The sequence below is a fragment of the Nomascus leucogenys genome, chromosome 18 (assembly GCF_006542625.1).
Source record: "Nomascus leucogenys isolate Asia chromosome 18, Asia_NLE_v1, whole genome shotgun sequence".
Lineage (NCBI taxonomy): Eukaryota > Metazoa > Chordata > Mammalia > Primates > Hylobatidae > Nomascus > Nomascus leucogenys.
In genome coordinates this window covers 34,060,773-34,084,444 of record NC_044398.1, presented here as the reverse complement: position 1 = coordinate 34,084,444, position 23,672 = coordinate 34,060,773, and the positions used below count along the sequence as shown (strand labels likewise).

General features: G+C 38.5%; 1 protein-coding gene across 7 annotated transcripts in view; it reads right to left on the bottom strand.

Moving 5' to 3' along the window:
• CCSER2 (coiled-coil serine rich protein 2) overlaps positions 1-23,672 on the bottom strand; it is a 187,127-nt gene that overhangs the window by 86,616 nt on the left and 76,839 nt on the right. For 5 of the 7 annotated variants that reach the window (XM_030797951.1, XM_030797953.1, XM_030797954.1 and 2 more), the window contains one exon: positions 7,357-7,447. In XM_030797951.1, coding sequence (XP_030653811.1) covers positions 7,357-7,447 — 91 coding nt within the window. Of the gene's footprint in view, positions 1-157; positions 371-7,356; positions 7,448-23,672 lie in introns of those variants that run through there. The other 2 variants (XM_012502990.2, XM_030797955.1) reach the window with 1 other exon arrangement.

Genomic DNA, 23,672 nt, shown 5'->3' with positions numbered 1-23,672 from the left:
TCAATCTGCCTGCAGTAAGAGCTTGTTCAAAAAGTCTAAAATGCCACTGAAAACAAAGCCAGTACTTTGCAGCAACAAACAGTACACTCCCTTAAATCCAAATACCACAAAAACACGAAAAGAATCTCTTTGCAACACCCCAAGCTTCTTCACTTACCCAAATACTTTTTCCTCACATATCTGAGCACTCACTAAGAGAGTTACTTTGCACAAGGGAGACATTGTGTTACCGGCTGCCTACTCAGACATAGTTGCACCCAAGGCACTGCTGAACAGGCCTTCCTTCCTGCTCAAAACCCAGCCCTCCCTGTGGGAAGCAAGCCCAGTTTGCCCTGTGACTCCATCTTCACTCAGTGCTTACATAGCTACTGACTTAGGACGGTTACTAAAAATACTGCTAAACACTAACCCAAGCCACAAAACAGGAAAGGTTTCTCTAGTCTGAGAACTACTACATGAGAAAGTTCAAGTCCTGCATGTTCAGAATTCCTTGTAATAAAAAGCTATAAAAATCAACATAATCCCCATTTAAAAAAAAAAACCTCGCTTATTTAAATTACTGTTTCACTGAACCAAAAACTTGAATTTGAAACATGACGAGTGTTTCATTACAGTATACCGGATAAAAACAAACTTTGGCATTCCAAAAAAGGATATTGTAGTTTAAAAAGTATAGATGTTCAGTTCTCATATATACTGAATTCATTTTAATGTATTTCCTCTAAATGTATAACAATTTAAAACATTTTTAAAAGGACACTGAAATTTTGTTTATATTCATTATAGTCACCTTGAGGAAGAAGAAATATACATTTAATAATGTGAAAAAAGATTTTTTGTTCATGTTTTAAAAGAAGCCTTACATTTGAACTTATTTCAATTTGTTGTCATCTTACAGGAATAAACTAAGTTTTGTTTTTTTTTTTTTAAGTTCAGTTATAGAAAACTTCACAAATAAAGCATGGTGACCATTATGTCCAAAAATGTCAGAAGTAGAAAATAAGACAGCAAAAGAAAATTTAAAGTAATCATTTCGAGAAGGTTTTTCTTTTTGTTTGAGACAGGGTCTCTGTCACCCAGGATAGAGTATAGTGGTGCAATCATAGCTCACTGTAACCCCAAACTCCTTAGCTCAAGTGATCCTTCCACCTCAACCTCCAGAGCAGCTAGGACTACAGGCACGAGCCACCACGGAGAGTCTTTTTTTTTTTTTTTTTTTTTTTAGAGATGGGGTCTTATATATGCTGCCCAGGCTGGTCTCAAAATCCTGGCCTCAAGGGATTCTTCCACTTCAGCTTCCCAAAGTGCTGGGCTTACAGGCATGAATCACCATGCCCAGGCTTCAAGATTTAAAATTGCTTTTAGCTTAGTGCCTTTAGCAACATCATATATAAATTCATATTTGTATTATATTCATAGATTCAGTTAAGACCCAGTTAAGTATTTCTACATGGTATTAAAATGTTTCTTTAGTTTAAGTAACTCTATATAACGAAGGGATAATCTACATTTAACTGTTCTGAATTCATATTTTTCCTCAATTCAGGCAAGAGAAATTCCACTCACTCCCAAAGCAAGAAACATTGTCAAAAAAACCACTTGATAGGTTATTTGAATGGTATCAACACAGTCCACACAGAGGAAGAAGCAAGCAAATCGGGCGAATAGGCCAGGAGATGGGTTAAATATTGTGAGCAATTACAATGTAGAAACTGATGTGGTGCTTTTGTATTTGCTAAAAGTTATAGGTTCCACATATAGACTCCAAATTGAGGAATCTTCATTGAAACTTGAACTCAAACATGGACATAATGGCAAGTAAGCATTGGAAGCAAACATTTGCCATAACCACAAAAGACTAATGTTCAAACTGAGACAAAGTGGGCTTAAACTCTAGAGAAATGACTGCTCCAAGATTCTGCAGGAAGTATCATGTTTAACTTCTCAAGGCATCCATCAACCACATGTTTATATATTTTAAAATGCTGCTAAGAAGATAATGTAGAGTAACACTGCTGATGGTTTCTAAGAAAAGATTAAAGGTTCCCTGACAAAATAACTGAAACAATAGAGAAGAAAAGAGAAAGCAAACAAAATTACAAGACAGAGACAAATTCGGTTTCCAGAGACTTTTTTTTTTTTTTTGAGATGAAGTCTAGCTCTGGTGCCCAGGCTGGAGTGCAGTGGCATGATCTTGCCTCACTGCAGCCTCTGCCTCCCAGGTTCAAACTATTCTCCTGCCTCAGCCTCCCGAGTAACTGAGATTACAGGCACACATCACCATGCCTGGCTAATTTTTTCTATTTTTAGTAGAGAAGGGGGTTTCACCATGTTGGCCAGGCTGGTCTTGAACCCCTGACCTCAAGTGATCCACATGCCTTGGCCTCCCAAGTGCTGGAATTATATGCATGAGCCACCGCCCGACCCAGAGACTGATAAATTTAAATTTAAAACAGGACAGATAAGATTAAGAAAGAAAATAAGTCCCTCTGAATGTGTTTAATACCACAGGGAATGATGGTGGCTTGTGGCAAACTAAAGAAAAAAACTGGTGAACTTCAAGGTATCCCAGTTCAAAAACCCAATGTGCTGATCACAACCAGATGCAGATGCAGGTGAGACTGGGCCCTAACTATGAGTTGAGAACCCCTGCTAGAGAAAACTATAGGCCTTCTGAAGGAAGTCTTTAGCATGAGATAAGAAATAAAGAAGAAAAAAGTATGATTAGCAAAGTATTCTGAGGGGGAAGTCAAGCACCAAATTTTCTGTTTTACCCTTAAGCTCAAAAATAAATTTCTCTAAATATTAAAGGACAACCTTACAAATGTTTTATTGATACAGGAACTAAAATATCAACCTTAGACCCCGCAACTGTTAGCTTACACTCAGGGTCACCAAAACACTCAGGTGTGGATTTCTCTGTTGGGGATCAGAACATGATACTACAAAGTGTGGCACTTTGGCAAGGTGAGTACTTTGAACTGAGGGAAACTGGAAATGCCTCAGAGGCAAGGTCTTTCTGATATTCCTATCCTCCTGTTTCCTGCCCTTCTTCCTTCTCCAAAGTGAGTTACAGAAACCAGAATTCCTCTCCCCAAGGCAGGTCATAGAAACTAAAAATTCTCTTCCTCAAAGGAAGCCCTAAAACCTAGAAAGGTCACTCACTCTCTTTTCCTTTCTTCCTTGAAGACCCTCATTCCAGAGGGGTTCTGCACCATACCTGGGAGGCAGGAATACTACAGAGAATCTGAACAGACAAGCCTTGCTGGGTCACCCTCCCCGCCCTCATTCTATCACCATTAGATCATAACCTTCTGTCCAATCACACTTCTATACAGCTGTCCATTCTTTATCAAGCCTAAACATAAAACCAGAGTTTTCCCTGGGTCTTTGGGTCTTCATTTCTGAAGAATCCTGTGTCATGTATAATTTTGATTAAATAAATGTGTTCCACTTTTTTTGTTAACCTGTCTTTTGTTATAGGTGTGTCAGTCATGACCCTTAAGATGGTTGAGAAAAAGTATCATACTTTTCTGCCCCTACATTCTCTGATATGGTTTGGCTCTGTGTCCCCACCCAAATCTCACCTTGAATTGCAATAACCCCCATGTGTAAAGGGCAGGACCAGGTGGAGATAACTGAACCATGGGGGCAGTTTCCTCCATGATGTTCTTGTGATAGTGAGTTCTCATGAGATCTGATCGTTTTATAAGGGGCTTTTCCCTCTTTGCTCAGCACTTCTCTCTCCTGCTGCCATGTGAAGAAGGACATGTTTGCTCCCCCTTCCAGCATGACTGCAAGTTTCCTGAGGCCTCCCCAGCCACGCAGAACTGTAAGTCAACTAAACCTCTTTCCTGTATAAATTACCCAGTCTCAGGCAGTTCTTTATAGCAGCGTTGAGAATGGATTAATACAATCTCCAAAAACTTTCCTCCAATAACAGTCTCCAAATCCTAGCCCACAAATGTCCAGAAAACATTTGACCAACATTCTCTCCTTATTTGTGCTACTACATATGCCACATTTAATAGGGAAAGATTAACTGCACAAATGCATTCACCAGAAAAATACTCTCCTCATGGCTTCTTCCATGAAATGACAATTTGACAATTGTCATTCATAATGAGGTCACAGCAAATTTGTATCCAAATTAAGGATTTCAGTGAGGTGCCACTCTTCTGTGGGCCAAAACTCCATTGATACTGGGAGAATTAGTGGCAATTCATTATAGTTCATAGTGACCAATCTAAACCTTTTTATTTATTTATTTTTTTTGAGATGGAGTCTCGCTCTGTCGCCCAGGCTGGAGTGTAGTAGCACGATCTCGGCTCATTGCAATCTCTGCCTCTTGGGTTTAAGCGATTCTCCTGCCTCAGTCTCCTAAGTAGCTGGGACTACAGGCATGTGCCTCCAAGCCCGGCTAATTTTTTGTATTTTTAGTAGACACAGGGTTTCACCATGTTAGCCAGGATGGCCTCAATCTCCTGACCTCATGTTCTGCCTGCCTTGGCCTCCCAAAGCGCTGGGATTACAGGCATGAGCCACCACACCTGGCCCCAATCTAAATCTTTATCAAACCTGCATAATATCATCAACAACCAGAAGCTATAAAGGACTAAAACCTGCAGTGGAAAGCACATTGTAAGACTCCCTAAACCTCTATCAGTCCCTGTAACATTCTCATCCTCCCAGCCAAAAAACTGTAACAGGTGTGTATAGTCATTCCAGACTTAAGAGCCATAAAAAGAAAAATTTCCCACTTTCCTATAGTACCAAACCTAGATACTATTTTATCTTTGGTGGCTCAGGAGGCTACATATTTTAGTTCCATGTTCTTACATGCTTTCTTTAATGTTCCTTTACTCAAAATAGCCAATAGCTGTTTGCCTTCTTCTAGAAAAATCTGAAGTACTGTTTATGTGGGATGTTCCCAAGAGTTCCCTCCTACTTTTCACAAGTTCCCAATCAAGACCTCAAAGACTAAATTTCCCTGTGATTCTACTTTTATCTAATATTTGGGTGACTTTCTGTTGTCTGCTAAAGATAAGGCAGGCTCTAAGATCCTTTCTTTCTACTTCCACCCAGAAAGGGCATAAAGTTTCCAAGAGAAGTTGTTATAATTCTGTCAAAGTAAAATGCATTACCTAGCATGTGATTTATTCCGAGGAAGTAAATCTCTCACTCCTCACTACCAGCCCTAAAAATTACCATTAAATTTCCCAGATCATCAAGTCTCATTATTCTTCCCCTATAACTTTCCAGTGGTTTATGTTTTTCCTCTGTGTTCTACAATATTTTTCTACTTGATCTTTCAAGTCACTAATTCAGATTCAATAGCAGTGATGCTTTCTGTCATTTACTGAATACACTGTTTTGTTGGGAAGTCTTGTCTTTTAACTCCAGAAATAATTGTGCTGCAATTCAATCTAAGTGATTATCTCCTTGGACTACTCTGATCCTCAGGGTTCTGTCATTTTCCTTGTTCCTCCTCAGTGTTGCCTGTGATTTTTTTCTTTTTCAGCACTAGAACTCAGCTGTTTGCCAGAGCATACTAAGGGACAGCAGAACCACAGAAAGGTGTAACATTCTCTGTCTCTGAGAGAAGTAGTGGATATTGTCCTCAACTTTTCATTCTCTCCTTACAGAATTATACATGCATTGTCCTCTATCATGTGCAGAGCCTTCATTATGAAGAGTACACTTTCCAGTCTCAAAGGTGTTAGGTTTGGCCATGTTACCTGCTTTGGCCAAAAGAATGTGCTTAGAAATAAGTGTCCTCTGTGAATGAAGATAGTTGTCAGGTTAGCTCCAGGGGTGTGGGTGTTTTTCTTTATTTTATTTTATTTTTGTTTTTGTTTTGAGGAGGAAGGTGGTTTTATTTTAATTTTATGGGCTCCTTGCTCCCTTTTTTTGGTGATCTAATTGCATTGGTTAAAAGCAGCTAAGCAGTTCTTTAGAATACGCTCTCTAACCAAATCTAACTTTATTTAGACAATGTAGATGGACAAGCTTGATTGTTTGAACTAAAATGGAAACATTAAACAAATATCACAGCCCTCACTAACAACACTGTGACTTTGCTGTCAAGTGTAGATTCCCCTCTTCAAAAAATCTTGTGACCATTTGGTATGGCTTACCTGGAAACTTCTGTAAATCTTTTGTTTTAGTAAAATATTTTTTGTTATTCTAAAAAAAAAAGTGCTAGTTCTTAGCTAAGACTTTAAGAGACATAATATGCATGTTTCTGCTCATCCTGTTGCATTTCTGCTGTCATGAGAACAACCTGCCCCACAGTGCTTCTGGTCTCCAAATGAAGAAACATGGAATAGACCTCAAGCCAGTCCCATAGCCTGAGCTTCCCAGCTAATCCTCAGATCCATGAATGAGAAAAATAAATGTTTATTTTGAAAGCAACTGAGATTTTGAGAATGCCATACAGCATTCTGGCAGGAAAAATAAAAGCCTCACCAGTATGACAAATACAAGCTGGTAATAAAGCAGCAAAGCAGGCTACTAACACCCCAGTGAAGCATTGGAACAGACACCTCCCCTCTCTGAAATATTCCTTGCATTTTTCTAGCACCATGGATAAAAGGATCCCACTCACCATTTTCACTTTATTTCTAGCCCCTGGAGGCCTGTGAGACCAGGCAAATGTTGATTGACAGGAAATTCTCAGATTTCTAAGGGCAGCCCTCTCCCCAGGAGTATCCCCATTTCAACCTTTGCCTCCAGGGCTTTTTTATGCTGGTTTCTGGTTCTCCAACAGTCCTTAAGATAAAAAAATCCTACAAGTGCTATGGTCATTGGAGCCAAAAGAACCTAAGGCCCCTCTCTCCCATATGGATTATCTGAAGCCTCAGCCCAGCAGTTACTGGGATCTAGAGAGAAAGACAGACTAGAATTGGGAGTAAAACGTACAGAATGATCCATTCAGAAGGTCATCACTTTCCCAGAATTAATCTTTATAAAATATTTATCAAATTAAGATATTATAGTGTTTCACAAGTAAGACGGTATGTTTCTGTAAATACATTTCTTCCTAAAATCAAAATGAGATAAAGGGAGGAAAAACTGGGTACATACACAGAAAAAGAAAAGATAACTCTTATCTGCAACTTACTTTATGGTATAAAATGTTATTGGATGATAGAGAATTATATCTAAGACTTACAAAATCAGGTTTTAAATATTTAAGTTAGTTTACAAATGAACCTATTTTACCTCACTTAAGATGATTCTCAGTCTGAAAGGCTCCATTAAGATTAAGAAGTCTGCAAGTAACAAATATCAAATTGGCTACAGTCAAGTAGCTCAAGTATATACCTCTGAAGGCTCAATATTGTCTCAACTTACCATTTTCAAGAGGTGCATCCTCAGGCAGATCCACATCAAGCATAAGATCATCATCCTCAAGGTCACATGATTCAAGATTATTCAAAATATCCTGTGAACAAAAGCAGTAAAAAATATACTATAATCTAGCTCTAAGGATATGTCAACCATTATTTTTTAAAATTGAACTATATGATATCCTGAATTCACTCATTATCTGCACTGAAAGAATAATAGGTTTTCAAATTTTTTAAAAATAAAAATAGATTTAACTAGTTTAATTAAGCTATTTCTAACATCCTTCTCCTAGTCTTCCTCCTAGTCTTTCTTCCCCAGTAGATTTTTATTTTCATATTAAAAAACTTTAAGTCCGTTTTTAACATCTTCCCTGGTAAAATACTGAAGAATCAAAAATAGTAAAGAATCGCCCAAAATTTATTCATAATTGGTATAAGAGGTGAGAGGCTGTGTTTTATTATTTCCAGGGATTGGACCACTTACATAAATAATAAAATAAGTTTTTAACGATGTGGTTATTCCATTTCCTTTCTTGTGCCAAACCTATCTCCTGCTACCATTAAGCACTCTGTCACCTCCTTGGCTTGACTCAATTTGTTCTTTTTCTATGATAGGACTAGACTATTCAAACCAGCATATGCAGTCCCTGCTGGCTTTTATTTGCGACCTTACTCGCTATTATCTCTTCTTTAAAAAGTAGTGTTTTATTTTCAAATACTGTTGTTCTGAAGCCTAAAGAACTGAATAAACAAAAACTAAGGTTAAGGTAATAAACTCGGTTTGACCTATAGCCCACTGGTGAGTCCTTACAATCCAAGAATGAATCCAAATATCATAAGACCTTTCCTTAGCATATACAAGTAAAAAGATCAAAAGTCCAACAAACTTTTAGAAGACTGAGACATCATGGTCATAAAAAACTCTATTTTTTGAGACAGAGTCTCGCTGTCACCCAGGCTGGAGTGCAGTGGCGCGATCTTGGCTCACTGCAAGCTCCGCCTCCTGGGTTCACGCCATTCTCCTGCCTCAGCCTCCCAAGTAGCTGGGACTACAGGCACCCGCCACCACGCCCAGCTAATTTTTTGTATTTTTAGTAGAGACGGGGTTTCACTGTGTTGGCCAGGATGGTCTCAATCTCCTGACCTCGTGATCTGCCTGCCTTGGCCTCCCAGAGTGCTGGGATTACAGACTTGAGCCACCGCCCAGCCCAAAAAACTCTTACAGAAGGGAAATATCTACTTTATTACAGACAATATGAATAAAATTAAAACTGTTTCCTATGTTGGGTGTTCCATGCAAATATGTTCAATTTTGTGTTGGGCCCTCCAAAGACTAAAAGTAACTAGAAAAATTATTTGAAAAACAAAATCTCTGGAAATTTTTTTTTCATTTTTAAAAACTCTATTGCAGAATTTTTGACATGCAATTAAACTGTACACATTTAAAGCAAACAGGAGAGATTGCCAAGATGGCCAATTAGAAGCAGCTATGGTCTGCGGCACTCATGGAGAGGAATGAAAGCAGTGAGTGAACTCAGCACCTTCAACTGAAATATCCAGGTTCTCGCATTGGGACTGACTGGACAAATAGCCTGACCCACAGAGAATGAAGAAAAGCAGGGCAGGGCAACAGTCCACCCGGGAGCAATGTGGAGCCAAAGGAACCCCCAACCTCAGCCAAGAGAAGTGGTGAGTGATTGTGCAATCCCACCTGGGGAAACCACACTTCTCCCACAGGTCTTTGCAACCAGCAGATCAGGAGATCCTCTCATAAGCCCATGTCACCAATACACAGAACTGTGTGGCGTCCAGGTAGAGCAGCAGCTTGGGCACACACAGAGATACATGAGTTTTGCATATTCCACCCCTGGGATTCCTGGCAAGGCAGATCTGTCCCTACATACCACCAGGAGTGGGGCTGAATCCAAGGATCCAAGCAGCGTCATTCTGCAGGCCCACTTGCACGGCACCTTACACGTTAAGACCCACTGACTTGGAATTCCAGCCAGCCAACAGTGACAAGGAGTCTGCCTGAGAAGGACTGAGTTTCCAGGAGGAGGGGCAGCCGCCATCTCTGCTGTCTGGTCAACTCAGCTGATCCAGTCTGCTGGCTCGGGAGAGTCCAGACAGTCCGAACAAGAAAGTGTCCCCCGCAATGCAGCACAGCTGTGCTAACAAAAAGCAGCCAGACTACTTGTTTAAGTAGGTCCCTGATCCTGTTTCTCCTGAATGGATGAGATCACCCAACAGGGTCTCTAGCCACCTCCCACAGGTGCCTCCTTCAGGCTGCCAACAGGTCAGTAACCCCTGGAATGGAGTTTCCAGAGGGAGGATCAGGTTGCCATCTTTGCTGTTTCACAGCCTTCACTGGTGATACCTCCAGGTAAGAAAAAAACTGAGGCAACTAGGGTCTGAAGAGGAATGCCAGCAAACACCAGCAGCCCTTTGGAGGAGTAGCCTATTAAAAGAAAAACAAACAGAAAACAACAGCAATAAAAACATCAACAAAAAAGACTCCACAAAAACCCAATTCAAAGGTCAGCAACCTCAAAGATTGAAGGTAGATAAGCCCACAAATATGAGAAAGAATCAATGCAAAAACGCTGAAAACTCAAAAAGCCAGAGTGCCTCATCTGCAAATGACCGCAACACCTCTCCAGCAAGGGCACAGAACTGGGCTGAGGATGAGATGGCTGAACTGACACAGTAGGCTTCAGAAGGTGAGTAACAACAAACTTCGCTGAGCTAAAGGAGCATGTTATTACCCAATGCAAAGAAGCTCAGAATGATAAAACAGCACAGGAGCTGATAGTCAAAATAGCTCGTTGAGAGAACAACATAACTGACCTGATGGAGCTGAAAATCACAACATGAGAACTTCCCAATGTAATCACCAGTATCAATAGCAGAATAGACCAAGCAGAGGAAAGAATCTCACAGCTTAAAGACAATCTTGCTGAAATAAAACAAGCAGACAAGATTAGAGAAAAAAGAATGAAAATAAATGAACAAAATCTCTGAAAAATATGCAATTATGTAAAGAGACCAAACCTATAACTGATTGGGACACCTGAAAGAGATGGGGAGAATGGAACCAACTTGGGAAACATACTTCAGGATATCATCCAGAACTTCCCCCATGTAGCAAGACAGGCCAACATTCAAATTCAGGAACTGCAGAGAACCCCAATAAGATATTCCATGAGAAGATCAACCCCAAGACACATAAACATCAGATTTTCAAGGTCAAAATGAAAAAAAAAATGTTAAGGGCAGCCAGAGAGAAAGACCAGGTCACCTACAAAGGAAAGCCAATCAGACTAATAGCAGACCTGTCAGTGGAAACCCTACAAGCCAGAAGAGGTTGGGGGCCAATATTCAACATTCTTAAAGAAAAGAATTTCCAACCCAGAATTTCACATCCAGCCAAACTAAGCTTCATAAGCAAAGGAGAAATAAGATCCTTTTCAGACAAACAAATGCCGATGGAATACATCACCAAGTCTGCTTTGCAAGAGCTCCTGAAGGAAGCACTAAATATAGATAGGAAAAACCATTATCAGCTACTACAAAAGCACACTGAAGTACACAGACCAGTGACACTATGAAGTAACCACATAAACAAGTCTGCAAAATAACCAGCTAGCATCATGATGACAGGATCAAATTTACATACAACAATACTAATCTTAAATGTAAATGGGCTAAATGCCCCAATTAAAAGACACAGAATGGAAAGCTAAATAATTATCCAAGATCCATCGGTATGCTGTCTTCAAAAGACCCATCTCACATACAAAGACACACATAGGCTCAAAATAAAGGGAAGGAGGAATATTTACCAAGCAAATGGAAAACATAAAAAAGCAGAGTTTGCAATCTTGGTTTCTGACAAAATAGACTTTAAACCAATAAAGATCAAAAAAGGCAAAGAAGGGCATTACATAACGGTAAAAGGTTCAATTCAACAAGAAGAGCTAACTATCTTAAATATATATGCAGCCAATATAGAAGTACCGAGATTCAGAAAGCAAGTTTTTAGAGACCTACGAAGAGACGCAGACTCCCACACAATAATAGTGGGAGACATTAACACCCCAATGACAATATTAGAAAGATCATCAAGACAGAAAATTAACAAAGATATTCAGGATCTGAACTCAGCTCTGCATCAAGTAGATCTGATAGATATATACAGGACTCTCCACCCAAAAACAACAGAATATGCATTCTTCTTATGGCCACAGGGCACTAACTCTAAAACTGATCACATAATCAAAAATAAAACACTCCTCGGGCCTCTGCCCAGCCGCCCCTTCTGGAATGTGAGGAGCGCCTCTGCCCGGCTGCCCCGTATGGTAAGTGAGGAGTGCCTCTGCCCGGCCACCCATCGTCTGGGATGTGAGGAGCACCTCTGCCCAGCTGCCCCGTCCGGGAAGTGAGGAGCCCCTCTGCCCGGCCAACACCCCGTCTAGGAAGTGAGGAGCGTCTCTGCCCGGCCGCCCCGTCTGGGAAGTGAGGAGCACCTCTGCCTGGCCGCCCCGTCTGGGATGTGGGGAGCGCCTCTGCCCGGCCGCCCCGTCTGGGAGGTCTACCACAGAGGCCAGAAACAATGTGGGGGCTGGATGTGGTGGCTCACGCCTGTAGTCCCAGTACTCTGGGAGGCTGAGGCGGGTTGATCACTTGAGGCTAGGAGCTTGAGACCAGCCTGGCCAACGTGGCGAAACATATGAGAAATACAACTGTCAAACCAACCAACGAACCAAGCGACAACAAAGCAGGTCTACCCTGGAGTCATACTCTAATTTTTTCTATTTTCCTCCCTTTCTGATCCTTTATCCCACTTTCTTTTTCTTCCTCTTCCTTCTCCTTCTTCTTTGTCAAATGGAGGATTGAGTTATTATCATTGATCCATACAAAGTCCCTCTCTCATTTATTTTCTTTAATTCCCACCCCCCATTTCTATTCCCCGTCTTCCCATGTGCAACCTTCCTAATATGTTTGATATGCATCTTTTTGTTTGTATGTACTTTTAGAAAATGTTTATTGTTTTGTGTGCAAAATAAAATAAAATAAAATAAAATAAATAAAATAAAACACTCCTCAGCAAATGCAAAAGAACTGAAATCATAACAGTCTCTTGGACCACAGTGCAACCAAATTAGAACTCAAGATTGGGAAATTCACTCAAAACCACACAACTACACGGAAATTGAACAACCGTCTCCTGAATGACTTGAGAAATAATGAAAGTAAGGCAGAAATCAAGAAGTTCTTTGAAAGTAATGAGAACAAAGAGAAAACATACCACAATCTCCGGGATGCAGCTAAAGCAGTGTTAAGAGGGAAATTTATAGCACTAAATGCCCACATCAAAGAGCTAGAAAGATCTCAAGTTAACAACCTAACATCACAACTAAAAGGGCTAGAGAACCAAGAGCAAACCAACCCCAAAGTGAGCAGAAGACAAGAAATAACCAAGATCAGAGCTGAACTGAAGAAGATGGAGACACAGAAATCCTTCAAAAAAAAAATCAATGAATCCAGGAACAGCTTTTTGAAAAAATTAATAAAATAGACAACTAGCTAGACTAATAAAGAAGAAAAGAGAGAAGAATCAAATAAACATAATCAGAAATGATAAGGGGAATATCACCACTGACCCCACAGAAATAGAAACAATCATCAGGGAATACTATAAACACCTCTATGCACATAAACTAGAAAATCTAGAAGAAACAGATAAATTCCTGGACACACACGCCCTTTTTGGGAGAAAAGCTGAGTAGCTGGAAGAGAAGCTGAGGCAGGGCTTGCATGTCTGCCAGACTTGCTGGCTCCTTGCTTCTAGCACTCCCATTATCTCAAGTAGCCATATGTTTCTCGTTCACTTGATACACCATTTCCTTTCAACCCCCACATCCTCACCACCTGTTTCTTTGTTTGAGCACCAATAAATAGCATGGGCTCCCAGAACTCGGAGTCTTCACAGCCTCCACACTCACAATGGCCCCCTGGTCCCACTTTCTCTCTCAAACTGTCTTTTTCTCATTCCTTTCTGCCGGACATCGTCCCCCCACGACCTGTTGTTGGGTCTGATCACCCCAACAACCCTCCCAAGACTGAACCAGGAAGAAACTGATTCCCTGAACAGACCAATAACGAGTTCTAAAATTGAGCCAGTAATAAATAGTCCACCAACCAAAAAAAAAGCCCATGACTAGACAGATTCACATCTGAATTCTATCAGAGGTACACAAAGAAGAGCTGGTAGCAGTTCTACTTAAACTATTCAAAAAAATTAAAAAGGAGGGACTCCTCCCTAACTTGTTCTATGAGGTCACCATCATCCTGATACCAAAACCTGGCAGAGATACAATAAAAAAAGAAAACTTTAGGCCAATATCTTTGATGAACATAAATGCAAAGATCTTCAACAAAATACTGGCAAACAGAATGCAGCAGCACATCAAAAAGCTTATCCACCTGGGATGCAAGGCCTGTTTCAATATATGCAAATCAATAAATGTGATTTATCACATAAAACTAAAGACAAAAACCACATGACTATCTCAATAGATGCAGAAAAGACCCTCGATAAAATTCAACATCTCTTCATGTTAAAAACACTCAATAAACTAGGCAGTGAAGGAACATACCTCAAAATAATAAGAGCCATATATGACAAACCCACAACCAATATCATACTGAAAGGGCAAAAGCTGGAGGCATTCCCCTTGAAAACCAGCACAAGACAAGGATGCCCTCTCTCACCACTCCTATTCAACATAGTACTGGAAGTTCTGGCCAGGGCAGTCAAGAGAAAGAAATAAAAGGTATTCAAATAGGAAGAAGTCAAATTATCTTTGTTTGCAGATGAGATAATTCTATATCTAGAAAACCCCATCATCTCAGCCCTAAAGCTTCTTAAGCTGACAAGTAACTTCAGCAAAGTCTAAGGATACAAAATCAGTGTGCAAAAATGGAGAGCATCCCTAAACACCAACAACAGGCAAGCTGAGAACCAAATCATGAATGAATTCCCATTCATAACTGCCACAAAAAGAAGAGAATACCTACATATTAATACAGCTAACAATGGAAGGAAAGAACCTCTTCAAGGAGAACTACAAACCACTGCTCAAAGAAATCAGAGAGGAAACAAATGGAAAACCATTCCATGCTCATGGATGGTTGGTAAAATAAATATCGTGAAAATGGCCATACTGCCAAAACGAATTTATAGATTCAATGCTATTCCCATTAAACTACCATTGACATTCTTCACAGAATTAGAAAAAAACTATTTTAAAATTCACATGGAACCAAAAAAGAGCCCAAACAGCCAAGACAATCCTAAGCAAAAAGAACTAAATATACAGACACCCAATACAGGAGCACCCAGATTCTGGTGGCATCATGCTACCTCACTTTACAGAAAAGGCTACAGTAACCAAAACAGCACAGTACTGGTATAAGAATAGATACATACACCAATGGAGCAGAACAGAGAACTCAGAAATAAGACTGCATACCTATAACCATATGATTTTCAACAAACCTGACAGAAACAAGCAATAGAGAAAGGACACCCTATTTAATAAATGGTGCTGGAAGAACTGGCTGGTCATATGCAGAAAATTGAAACTGGACTTCTTCCTTACACTACACACAAAAATTAACTCAAGATGGACTAAAGACTTTAATGTAAAACCCCAAACTATAAAAACCCTAGAAGAAAATCTAGGCAATACCATTCAGGTAAAGATTTAGGCACAGGCAAATATTTCATGATGAGAATGCCAAAAGCATTACAACAGAAGCAAAAATTGACAGATGGGATCTAATTAAGAGCTTCTGCACAGCAAAGGAAACTATCATAAGGGTGAACAGACAACCTATGAAATGGGAGAAAAATTTTTGCAATCTATCCATCTGACAAAGGTCTAGTCACTAGACTCTACAAGAAACTTAAGCAAATTTACTAGAAAAAAAGCAAACAATCCCAATAAAACATGGGCAAAGGACATGAATAGACACTTCTCAAAAGAAGACATACATGCAGCCAACAAACATGAAGAAAAGCTCAACATCAATGATCATTAGAGAAATGCAAATAAAAACCAAAATGAGATACCATCTCATGTCAGTCAGAACGGCTATTATTGAAAAGTCAAAAAGCAACAGATGCTGGCATGGCTGTGGAGAAAAAGGAACACTTTTACCCTGTTGGTGGAAGTATAAATTAGTTCAACCATTGTGATAGATGGTGTGGTAATTCCTCAAAGACCTAGGGGCAGACATGCCATTTGACCCAGCAATCCCATTACTGGATATATAATTGAAGAAATATAAATAATTCTATTATATAAAGATACATGCATGCAGATGTTCACTGCAGCACTATTCACAGTAGCAGAGACATGGAATCAATCTAAATTCCCATCAATAACAGACCAGATAAAGAAACTGTGGTATATATACACTGTGGAATACTATACAACCACAAAATGGAAGGAGATCATGTCCTTTGCAAGGACATCGTTAGAGTTGGAAGACATTATCCGCATCAAACTAACGGAGGAACAGAAAACCAAAGACCGCACGTTCTCACTTACATGTGAGAGCTGAATGATGGGAACACATGGACACACTGCGGGGAACAACATGCACTGGGACCTAGCAGAGGGCAGGGGGTGGGAGGAGGGATTGGATCAGGAAGAATAACTAATGGATGCTGGGCTTACTACCTGGATGATAGAATGATCTGTGCAGCAAACCACCATGGCACACGTTTACATGTGTAAGAAACCTGCATGTCCTGTACATGTACCCCTAAACTTAAATAAAAGTCGAAGAAAAATAAACTGATAAATGTTGACATTACAGTCATGGTGTGGAAACATCATCAAAATCAAGACAACAAACATATACTCCAAAATGTTCCTCATGCTTCTCCACAAATGTTTTCCCCCATTTGACCAGAGTTCTTTGTTAAAGAACTAGAAGTTAACTGGTTAAAAAAAAAGAGAGCAAGTAAGCAGTTATCTAAAACAGCATGTACAGAATTATCCATTTTACGAAAATAAAAACACTATAATATACATAGAAAATACTTAGAAAGAAACCAAAACACAGATTCACTTTTAGAAATATGAGATTTCTGGATGGGCAAAGTGGCTAATGCCTGTATTCTCAGCACTTTGGGAGGCTGAGGCAGGAGGATCGCTTGAGCCCAGGAGTTTGAGACCAGCCTGGGCAACATAAGGATATCCCATCTCTACAAAAAAAAAAAAAAACGTTTTTTTAAATAAATAAATAGGCCGGGCGCGGTGGCTCATGCCTGTAATCCCAGCACTTTGAGAGGCCACGGTGGGCAGATCACCTGAGGTCAGGAATTCAAGACCACCCTCGCCAACATGGTGAAACTCCGTCTCTATTAAAAATACAAAAATTAGCCAGGCGTTGTGGCAGGCACCTGTAATTCCAGCTACTCAGGAGGCTGAGGCAGGAGAATCACTTGAACCCGGGAGGTGGAGGTTGCAGCGAGCCAAGATCACACTACTGCACTCCAGCCCAGGCGACAGAGGGAGACTCTGTCTCAAAAAATATAAATAAATAAACATAACAAAATAAAATAGAAGAAATGAGATTTTTATTCTTTTTTGGTTTACAGTACTATGTTTTCTCATTTATCACAATAAGCATTATAAGTAATTTCCTTCCCCCAAAAATCATATCCTCTCAAGAAACATTTGGCTGTTGGTGTATGTATGTCTGAGTATGTGTGAAACAAGACAGTGTTGGGTAACCTGGGCCAGATCTGACAATTAAGGCCATGGCAAAGAATCCAAAGCAATATAGCACTGTGCTCTAAGTCCAGAGCAGGGCCTGCTGAGCAGCACTGAATCATTGAAAGGAGAACTGTCACCACTGTTAAAAAGATGCCAAACTTTTAATAACCAACTAAATGCTACGTTTTATGTGATTTTCTGTACCTTTCATTTTATAATGAATGGTTAAAAAATACAGCCTCAAAGAATGGGAGTGAGCCTACTCTAATGAATGTAAAGGTGACAGAATAATTATATCACTCTATGAAGTTACTAAAAAAGCCCAGTCGAAAAGGAAAGGGGAAGAGGAACACGGAAGGAAAGAAGGAAGGAAGGAAGAGAGGCAAAAAATGGAGGGAGAGAGAGGAAAAAAAGAAAATCAAACATATATAAATAAATCCTTATTTATGATGTTTCAAACATTCATCTCATTAGATAAAGATCCACTCTGTAAAATGGGGGAGAAGAAAAGAAACAGATTACATATGCACAATATGGCTACAATTTTAACGCTGAAAAATACATTCAAATATCTGGCAGGTGATAAACTGAAGGACAATTATAATCTTCCAATATGTGAGAACATAACCACATACTTATGTTTTTAATATATTTTTTTACTTTTCTGTAGTGATAAATTTTTCCTTTATGTAAAAAGGATATAGGGCTTTTATATAAGTAAAACTTCACGTTGGATTAAGTCCTGGTACCACTGGGAAGTTCAAATCACACAAAACCAGCCTGCATGTGGGAACCTTCAACCCAGCCCATTCACTAACCATGACAAATATCAGTGCCACCCGCCCCTCCCCTCCATGCAAACCATTGTGAACCAGTGTGGGTGACTGCCATGTTCTCCCCAGAAAGTCTCATTTTGTGAGTTAAGTCTTTTCAAACACTTTTGGTACATGTGTGGTACCATCAGTCTTCGCAGCCAGCCAATTTGGGGGGCTAGGCATTGATCCAGAATAATCTCAATAATTTACAAATAACACTACTAATATATGCGAATAACTAATCTGGGTACAGGATATGCCCAGGTAAACAAAACTAAAGAGTTTTAAAAAGTGACAAATTGAGATTTGCACTAGAGAAGTATTCTGGCTGCAGTGTAGAGAATGGATTTAAGTGAGACAGAAAAACCAGTTTTGTTGCTGTTGCAGAATTCATGTGGCATATGTCAGTGGCCTGATATTAATCAGTGTCAGTGAGAACAAAGAAAAAGCAGTTATGAAACATACTGAGGAGTTAGACTCTACAGGATGAAAGTTAACTGAGAAGTAAGAAGCCATGGATGACTCCTTAGTTCTTGGCTTGAGAAACAAATGTATGATGTTTATTAACTGAAATAAAGCATAAAAAAGGAAGGCCAACCTAAATAAAGCTGGAAAAGATTAAATAAATAGAATAATGGAAGCAAAACCAAAAAGGAAGGCCAGATCTGGTAGAATGTAAAAGAATACATAGTTTTGAAGCCCAATTATTTTGATGTGCATGCTGCATCTTTGAGAAGACAAATTCAAAGGACAACCGAATATAGGGGTCTAGAGTTAAGCAAAGAGATTTAAATTGTGGGAGTCATTACCAAATAGATAGATGAATGACAACCAGAAGATGTTGGAACAGTAAGTCTGACAAAACACTGCAGAGTAAGATTGCTGAATTCTAACATCTGCTTTAGGCAATTCTTCCCTTGTCCATCTTTTGGGGAGGTCTATGTTTAACATCAGATTTTTAGAAGAGTGACATCACAGACATCATTAGAATTAGAGTAAGGGTTCAGGTAACAGGAGAAAGAAAAATTAACTAACTTTTCTTCACCAGCTTAGAAATCATCCGTACAGGGTAGAAACTGCATTTTTACAGGAAAAGAGGAAACCATGTAGTGCGGAAATTGGTTAATGTGGGAAAGAGTTTCTATTCCCTGTTTGTTGTGGCAGCCTCTTTCTCTAACTGGCAGTACTGCACTTATTGGGAGCCAACATCCATATAGACCTGTTTTCCTTAGTAGACCATTAAAATGCAATAATTACTTGGGAGTATGACAATGAAAACCCAAATGTGTATATTCTCTGGCTTCCAGTGGCTTCCCGTAAGACTGACTGGAATTAAAACTGAGCACATATGAGCAGGTTTACCATAGAACTTCCTTGGATTTTGAGAACACATTTCTATTCAAATAGAGTGAACTGTGAGATGGTGGGTCAGTGCTTCCTTCACACATTTCTCCTTCACTATAAGTGTTTCTGACGAATGACACCATCATTAGTTTAATTATACTGTAAAATTAATTTTGGGGGTATAGAGTTTGTAAATTTTAAAGCACAAATAGATGTGTAAACACCTACGCAATTAGGATGCAGAACAGTTTCTTCACCCTCGAAGAAGTCCCTTACACTGTCCAGTTATAGTTACACCCTCCTCCCATCCATACCTTCTGTCAAACACTGATCTGTTCTCCATCACCATAGTTTTGTCTTTCAAGAATATCATATAAATGGAATCATACAGCATGCAACATTTTGAGAATACTTCATTCACTCAGCATAATGCCTTTAAGGTTCATTGGTTTCTTTTTATTGCTGAGTACTATTCCATTGCGAATGTACAGTTTGTGTACCAATTTACTAATGAAGGATATTTCGATTCTTTCTAGTTTTTAACTACTATACATGAAGTTATTACAAGCATGCATGTACAACTTTTTGTGTGAATATAAGCTCTCATTTTTCTATGTTAAATACTCAAGAAGACTGCTAGATGATAAAATGAGTGTATGTTTACTTCTTAAGAAACTGCTAGATCATTTCCCAGAGTTGCTGTAACATTTCACGTATCAATCAGCAATGAATGAGACTTCTAGTTGCTCCGCATCCTCAACAGCCCTTAGTTACTGTCAGTAATCTTTATTTTAGCTCTTCTAATAGGTGTGCAGTGGTGTCTAAGCATGGCCTGAATTTGCTAATGATGTTGAACATACTTTTACATGTTTATGTGCCACTCTTATATCCTTTTTGATAAAGTGTCTATTCAGGTCTCTTATACATTTTTTGATTTGGGTTGTCTACTTACTTATTGTTGACTTTCAAGAGTTCTTTATACATTCTGGATAAAAGTCTTTTGAGAGATATGTGAGTCACAACTATTTTCTCCTAGTCTGTAATTTAACTTTTTATTGTTTCTTGACAGTATCTTTGGTAGAACAAAGATTTTTAATTTAATATAATCCAGTTAATTTTTTGTGGATCATGCTTTTGGCACAATTTCTAATAACTTTTCACCTAATCGCCAGGTCATAGTCTTTTAAAAGGTTTTCTTACAGTTTTACCCTTCACAATTACATCAAAGGTCCATTTTGGAATAATTTTTGTATAAGATGTAAAATTTTAGTCAAAGGTCAATTTTTGTTTTTTAATATATGAACGATCAAATGGTTCCAACAACATTTGTTCAAAGATTTCTCCACTGAGTTTCTTTTACATCTTTGTCAAAGATCTACAGGCCATCTTTATGTGGTTCCATTTCTTTTCTGGAGTCTCTATTATGTTCCATTGATTTACCTGACTGTCCCTTTGCCAATGTTACAGTGTCCTGATTGCTGTAGCTTTAAAATGAGTTAGTACAATTCCTCCAGCTTTGTTCTGTTTTTTCCAAAAAAAAACATATTGGTACTCCTGCTGGGATTCTGATTGGTATTGCATCACTTTGGGATGGAGTGATGTCTTCACTACACTGAGTCTTCCAATTCATGAATACCACATTACTTTATGTATTTATGTAGGCCCTATTTTTATCTAGATCTTCTGTAATTTCTTTTATAAGCTCCCTATACTCTTCAGTATAGACTTTGTTAGATTTATACCTCACTGTTTTGGTAGATCTTATAAACAACATTGTTATATTTACTCAAGTTTATAACTAGTCATTGATGATACAGAGAAATAAGAATTGTGTGCATTGACTTTGTATCTTGCAACATTGCTAAACTCACTTAGTTATAGGAATCTTGTTTTTTTTAAGTCAAACTTTTTAAAATTGCCTTTTGAGGACAATGATCCAATTGGAACGGAACACACATTTGGTAGTTCACTAGCTAATCTGACAAACATGCTCAACTGTGGTGGCCCACCAGGTTTGTCCTAAACAAGCACTAATTTCATTTGGTGTGAAACAAAATCAAGCAGCTTGAGCTCCATATCCAGTTTGTCCCAGTGGCATGTGCTTGCTTCCTGTCCACTCAGTTTTAAGTATTTGCATGACTAATCCTGTCCAATATTAAACCATGCCTAAAATCAAGAAAATGGGAGCAACAGGTCAAAGGACTAAGACGACTCCTTAAACAACTTTGTTAGTAAGCTGAGAATACTCCAACCTGCTTCCCCATCAACAAAAGGAACTGGAGGGGTAAGTTTGTTTCAAAGGGGTTGGCATGGTGAAATTACAGTCATTTGATACTGAGGATCAAGGCATGGAGCCCCCTGTGTATCCTGTGGATTTCAGGGGAGTTTAATGAAATCAGAACAGAGGTGGCTCCTTATGTGCCACATGATGTGACCCTTTGGCATATGGCTACAGAGCAACCTGGGTAATGAATGTTAAATTTAAAGCTAGTCTTACTCCCTTGTGATCTGGACCAGAAAATCAAGATGGCAACCCTATTTTCAAAGATTGTTGGTTTAGAAATGAATTCAAGGTGTATTCCCTCTCTAAATCTGTAACCTTTGAATTATTTTCCATACTCTGAACAAAGACAAACTCTGTCTTTCATTTGTTATCTTCTAGAGCACAAAGAGGCTTTTTCCAGACCAATTTATTTAGCTTGGAGATTTAGAAATATTTTTTCCAGCTGAACCATTTTAATTTCCACCAGAAATATATGAAATGTTGTTTCTCAGCATTTTCACTAGCATTTGGTATTATCACAATTTTTTATATTGGTCATTCTATAGGTGTATAGAATGTGATTTTAATTTGCAATTTCCTAAAGGTTAATTATGATGAATGTCTTTCCATGTCCTTATTTCCCATCCATATCTCCTCTTTGGTGAAATGTCAAAGTCTCTTACTCCTTTTCTAATTAAATTGCTGATATTTTGTATTGTTCAACTTTAGAGTTTGTTAGATATTTTGGATATGAGAACTTTGTCAGATATATGGTTTGCAAAGTTTTTCTCCCATGCTGTAGCTTGTTTTCATCCTCTTAACAGAGTTTTTTGCAATGCAAACTTTTTTTTATTTTAATGAGGTTCAATTTGTCAATTTCTTTCTTATGGATTACGTTTTTAATATCAAAGAAACTCTTTGCTTAGCCCTAGTTCCTAACGATTTTCTTCTATATTTCTTTTAAAGTTTCATAGTCCACATTTTATATGATCAATGATCCATTTTGAATTAGTTTTAATAGGTAGTGAGAGGTTTAGGTTGAGATTTATTTTGTTTTACTTTGTTTTACCTATGGATATCCAATTGTTTCAGTACTATTTGTTAAAACTGCCTCTAAACATTTTTCAAAAATCACTTGGGCATATCTGTGTAGGTCTACTTCAGGATTCTCTATTCCGTTCCATTGATCTACGTGTCTATGCTTCTGCCAATAGCATACTCTCTTGATTACTGTAACTATTAAGTCTTTACATCAGGTAGAGTAATTCTTGCCACTTTATTCTTATTTTTCAAAACTGTGTAAGCTACTCTAGTTCGCTTGCTTTTTTATATAAATTTTAGAATAAGCCTGTCTATATCTACAGAAAAGTATTTCTATGGTTTTGATGAAAAAATTGCATTGTCTTTATAAATTTAGAAGAAATGACATCTTAAATATGTTGAGTCTTCCACATAGAGAATGTCATCTGAAAATAAAAATCCCTTTTCTTTCTTTCTCTTGGCTTATAACACTGGCTGAACTTCATTAACTATATTGAATAAGAGTGGTGAGAATGGACATATTTGTCTTGTTCTCGAATTTAGGAGAAAAGCATTTAATCTTTCTTCATTAAGTATTAACGTAATGTTAGCTGTAGGTTTTTTGAAGATGTCAAGTTATTTTCTATTAGTTTGCAAAGGTCATTAATTGATGTTATATTTTGCTAAATGAAATGTCTTTTCTCCACCGTCAGGATTTGTTTTCCCATAAAACTGTTAACATGGTAGATTATACTGATCGATTTTCAACCTTGCATTCCTAGGATAAGCCCATTTGGCAAATAGTGTTTTGTTTTTGTTTTGTTTCATTGTTTTACATGTTGGTTTCAATTTGCTGACATTATATTTTTGTTTTGTTTTGTTTTACATGTTAGTTTCAATATGCTGACATTATATTAAGACTTTTAAGACTATCTTTATTTTGAATAAAACTCTTCAAGTTTCTCTGTCAACACAGGCTGGGAGCTACTGTCACCAGCAGCCACCAGAGGCCCAGACAAAAGAGTGCTCATAGGGTATTCACTTGCATGGGTCCCTTCAGGGCAGGCATTGCAGTTATGGGTCA